Source organism: Pundamilia nyererei, unplaced genomic scaffold (genome assembly GCF_000239375.1).
Source record: "Pundamilia nyererei isolate P.nyererei 1_Seehausen unplaced genomic scaffold, PunNye1.0 scaffold00114, whole genome shotgun sequence".
Taxonomy (NCBI): Eukaryota; Metazoa; Chordata; class Actinopteri; order Cichliformes; family Cichlidae; genus Pundamilia; species Pundamilia nyererei.
Genome location: NW_005187515.1, coordinates 251,334 through 256,390, shown reverse-complemented (window position 1 = coordinate 256,390; position 5,057 = coordinate 251,334). Strand labels below are relative to the sequence as shown.

Below are 5,057 nucleotides of genomic sequence, written 5' to 3'. Positions count from 1 at the left end.
AGCTTCTCCCTGAAAATGAGATCCGACGAGCTGGTTAGGTTTGGACAAAGGGATCAGTCAGAATGTAGCTTCAACAGAAGAATTTTAGTCTTGCCTTATTTTTCTGTGAGCAGAAATCGAGTCAGGCGTGTATGTATCCAGCTGGATTTCCACCATCTCCGCCCTTTAAAAATGAACACGAGAAACAGGAATGTGTGTATAGTTAATGCATCTCATTTTTGACTATGAGTCACGACTGGACTATCAGCACTGGATTAAAACATTCTTAGTACGAAATGCAGTCCAGCTAGCTGATTTACAAGAGCGTTAGAGTAATGCAAATGGCCTTATATAGAAACCAAGTCTGATGTACTGAAGCACTGAAAACGGCTTACTTTATCTTCTGCAAGATTAATTCACATTTGCCTTCAAAGTAATCCAATTTCTTCCTTTCCAGATCTGTCTGGATCTTCAGCCTGTGGTTCAAGATGAAAGACTGGAGAAGCTGAATGCACTTTGTCAGCTCCTGTGTATGAAAAGAGCAAACAGTGACTAAGCAAACAGAACACATTTACGCATTTCATGCAGCTTAATGTGGTGAGTACATTTCCTCGAAGCATATCCTTATTCCCCCCCTTCCCCAAGTGCCTCGACCAATTCATGCTTGCAGTGCTATCACTTTAAAAAGAAGCTAGTTAGCACTGTGACTTTGTGACTTGCAAGCTTGCTTATTACTACTAGCGCCCCATGTTTTTGGCTTTCTGACCCGAGCATTTTAAAACCATGTTTTATCAAATCTGACTGCGGTTCAAGTTTGTTTATATAATAGTTTAAAATTATATGTGGTGTGGTGACTTGCTCATATCAGAACTTTGTAATAAAAGCAGAACCAGACAACAATGATGGGCTGATGCAGTTTTTCCTCAAGGATACCTTATAAATGTTGGTCTCAGGATAATAACCACTTAGTCAAGTCAGAATGAGCATTTTGATGAATGATGCAGTGTGCAGAAAATCACAGGTGCAGGAATTCATGGATCCAGCCTTTTCCACTTCTAATAAGATACCAATACTTTGGCTTCAGGTGTCTGCTAATCCACTGTCAGTGTTAATGTAATGAGCTGAATCCCTCACTCAAAGAAAGAGCCTGGGATGATTGATGAAAGCATAAAACTTACTTTTTTTCCTCTTAATTTTGTAGTAAAAATTTAATGTGAGAAATAAAATGTAACAAAATTAAATCGAAGAATAGTAATTCACTATACTGGTATTCATTAGTAAAATTATAGCGTTACAGCAAACACAGAACTGCATGAAATAGACTGGACTGCTGATCGATATCCCCACTAAAAGCATTCCCTTACAGTGAGGTAGAGCTCAGTCTGTCTCTGCAGAAGAACTGTGTTTTCTCTGCACGTCTCCTTCAGACTTTCTGCTCTTTTCTTCTCTTTGTCCAGCTGTGCTGACAGATGAGACAGCTTGGCCATCTTTAGACCCTCGCTCTCATGCTCTAGAAGAGATCACAAAACAGCAGGTTAGTCGTTGTGTCGAGCGAACAGAATGACGTGGTATGAAGCCATGTGGTGAAAGTGTTTGTAGCTGCTGTACCCCATTCAGGCTGATAGTAAGAGAGAAGGCTCAGACACTTTTCTTTGAGATGTTTCTCCAGCTGTCTTGGTAGACCCTGTTTCAGACTTTGTACATTCTAGTAAAGAAAATACAGCGTGGGCATGAGGAAAGCATTTGTAGTTTGAATTCATTATCAAAAAAAAGAAAAGAAAAGGAATATTAAAAGAAGTTTCCCAAACGGTTCTGGTGGTGTGCATGTTTTTATGGGTTTACGCTAAACAGATGCAGCACATCCCAAACAGATTTTAACTTGCATGTACTGAATTTTATGATTCACCTTCTCGGAAGGCATGAGCTCCATCACGAGCTGGGGGGTCAGGCCCAGGACCGACGGCTGGTCCTGGTTTGTTGTGTTACTGGGATCCAGCTGCCTGACACACTGAGCCACCAGTAGACACCTCTCCATCGTCTCATAGAACTACAAAGGAACAAACGCAAATTATTTGTTTTATTATATGTATTTTTTTTTAAGACCATCATTAGTAAGAGTCTCCTAATCGATTAAAAACTCCATGTGATAAACTTTTGTCTATAAACTTTTATCTGACCGTTTATCTATAAAAAACATTCAATAAAGTCGTTTTAGCCGTACAGCGAGATGAAAATCTGCTCAAAATTTGACAAAGAACATACAATGAATGCTTGTTAGCCTGTCCATAGCTCACTGATAGCTCTTTATGCACTTTTAAACTGTGTAAAGAAGTGAAATGTACCATGTTCTGGTCAGGGGGTACAGTGGCATGGTGCTTCCTGACACAGTGGTTCTGGATCATCTCCTGCAGCCCTCTGTGCAGGCTCTCGGAGCGCAGCCATTGAAGTTTCTGAATCTGCAGCTTCTTTTCAGCCTGGGAAAAAAAACCCCAAAACACTCACATGTAAGGACTCACACAGTACCTCACAAAATCGGTCAGATCCTGTCCCAGTTCTAGAAAGAAGGCTTAACAAACTTGGAGCCAGACCCTAAACACTGAGACAGGAACCTTTGAGATTTGGAGTCGAGAACAGCTGATCAGGCTTAGGTAACGATGAGTCGCTCCATCTTGAATTAAGCACCTTTATGGGTGCTGGAAAAATAAACCAAAGCATTAATGGTAACCCCGTCAATAAAGATCAGGGTCTCTATTTGAATTCAGTTTCATTTTTAAATGCAATCGTTCACCTGCTACCTGACGAGGTTATAGGAGATGAAAATAAAATGTAATACAAATATGGACCAAACATAAAAGACTTCTGTGATTTTAACATTGTAGTCCAACCTGAAACTTCCACTTTACATGTAAAAATCTGACTGTGGCTTCTGATGACCAATCCAATGCAAATAAAGCTTTTGAAATGAAATATTGTTACAACATATTCAGACTGCCTGAAGCCTGTATTCACAAAACCCATTGTAAGATACATTTAGTCCAGCTGTTTAGTCCATGTAGCGCTCACTACATGTCTGGCTATCCACACAGCTTTTTCAGGTTTTGCAGGAGAAAATTTGCCAGTGAGCAGGTTATTCGAACATAATCTGTTTCTCTGGTAAACGACACAGAGGTTAAGTTAGCTCTCTTAAAACTATAAATAAACAAACAGCTTCTTTTATTCCAGTATTTTTCCGTTTTTTAAAAAAAAGACTGTTCTCTTGAGCAGAGAAAGGGTCGATCCATGTTGTTGCAATTCTTAGTTCTCGCCAGTAGAGGTCAGTAAGTCACAGACTATTTATTGAATCATAATGAGTGGACTAAAATCTCGTTTCCATAGAGGTGTGACAAATTATGACTCCTCATTTCTGAATAGTACAAGACAAAAAAAAATACAAGAAAAACTGTTTCATGACCAAGTTTGAATTATTTTTTTAAACTCTACACTGATTAACTTCTGCGTTGATAAAAACAAATAGGAACAAATAGGAACAGGAACGACAGACACCTTGTCCAGCTCTGTTTTCAGCGGAGCGGTGAGTCCGGTTTGATCCACATGCTGTGCCAGAGTGGCCAGGAGTTTACAAAACTGCGGGTTCTGGATCAGATCTTCTTCAGTCATGTGACACAGTGGAAAGGAGGCGAGGACTGAGGGGAAAGGCACAAAATGCAGAGAAGTAATTAAGGACGGCCAAACTAAACGGACAATAGTAAATTTGGCAAGAAAATAAAGCTAAAAGAGCCTACTTTCGTATTTAACAATAACATCGTTATTTATACATTAATAGATAATACTTTAAACTACGTTAATTTATTACATCTACTTTCTGTTATTGCTACAATATAGGGTTACTAGTAGATATGCAGTCCACTTGTCTTCTTACCCTGTTGATGCAAAGTGTCACCCTTCCCAAGCGACGATATGTTTGCTGTCTCGCTACTACCGGACATTTTCCAATTAATTATTGTCCTTAGTATCCAAACATACAGGAGGTTTGTGGATTTGAGAACTATTTCTTTCAAACACGAAGACGAGCTGAAATCTTAAACACGTACTTCCTGAATCAAGTTGCGCGCGTTTGCCGGAAGCCTTCTTATTGGCTAACTGGACCACGTGGTCATACAGCGGTCCCTGGGTGACGGCAACGTGCTATTCACGAGAGCGTGAGGTGTTGAAGCGGAAAATATCGAGATTTAAATCTTTTCCCACTAACAACTAAACGTCCTTTGACATTAATATTAATAAAGTGACATGGCTTAAGATAAAACTGAATGTTTGTTGTTGTTAAACAACAATTACAGTAACAACAACTAGAAGCTAAAGAACGCATTTGGCCATTATGACACTATCAGAATATTCTCTTTCTTTTGTGTCCTTTGCTCCTCGATATTCTTTTTATTTTCAATTTTCCTGTTGTACTTTTAATTGTATCACATTTTTAGTTCCTTTCTTGTTCATTTGTTTTTTTTTTTAAATTGATTTTTAATCTTCACTTTTTGCTTACTGCTCACTTGGTTTGTTTGCTTCACTATCTGCATAACCTCCGATTAAAGATGTTGGACTTTTGCTTTGTCTCCTCTGGGTTCTCTTTCCCTGTGTTCCTTATAATTGGCATCTTATCCATCTACAAACAGGTATTTCACAACCACATGACAGAGGATAAGGCATGCACTGCTGTGTCTCTGGGCTTTCCTTGAGCAAGCAGTTAATAAAATTGACGAATAATCAAAATGTGCTTTGACTCTTATAGCTCGATGTTGGGGAGTAAAATCAATAAATGACTCAAATTATGTGTATATGGTCAAATTATATATGATCAACTATGTGCTGCAAGTTAGGTGGAGAGGGTGTTCATTGGACAGAGATGGGGCTCTCGTGTTTTCATGCTGGCTGTCAGTCTCCTCGTCCTTAAGATGATTTTGTTTTCGTGCCCTGGGCTTGTATGATCACCTCGCACCACGGCGGTTGCTGGCAGCGGAACTAACATCGCTTTGAACCTCCAAGGAGATATGATATTAGAAGCAGATGTCTCGTTGTGCTTT

General features: G+C 39.4%; 1 protein-coding gene across 1 annotated transcript in view; it reads right to left on the bottom strand.

The window, feature by feature from the left end:
• The window catches only part of haus4 (HAUS augmin-like complex, subunit 4), a 6,928-nt gene extending 2,814 nt beyond the window's left edge, over positions 1-4,114 (bottom strand). Inside the window, exons 1-8 of the mRNA XM_013913078.1 lie at positions 3,899-4,114; positions 3,523-3,662; positions 2,322-2,453; positions 1,886-2,026; positions 1,588-1,684; positions 1,344-1,489; positions 375-505; positions 95-163 (exon numbers count right to left, since the gene is read on the bottom strand). Coding sequence (XP_013768532.1) covers positions 95-163; positions 375-505; positions 1,344-1,489; positions 1,588-1,684; positions 1,886-2,026; positions 2,322-2,453; positions 3,523-3,662; positions 3,899-3,965 — 923 coding nt within the window. The 5' untranslated portion in view covers positions 3,966-4,114. The remainder of the gene's footprint in view (positions 1-94; positions 164-374; positions 506-1,343; positions 1,490-1,587; positions 1,685-1,885; positions 2,027-2,321; positions 2,454-3,522; positions 3,663-3,898) is intronic.
• Between the last annotated feature and the right edge of the window lie 943 nt (positions 4,115-5,057).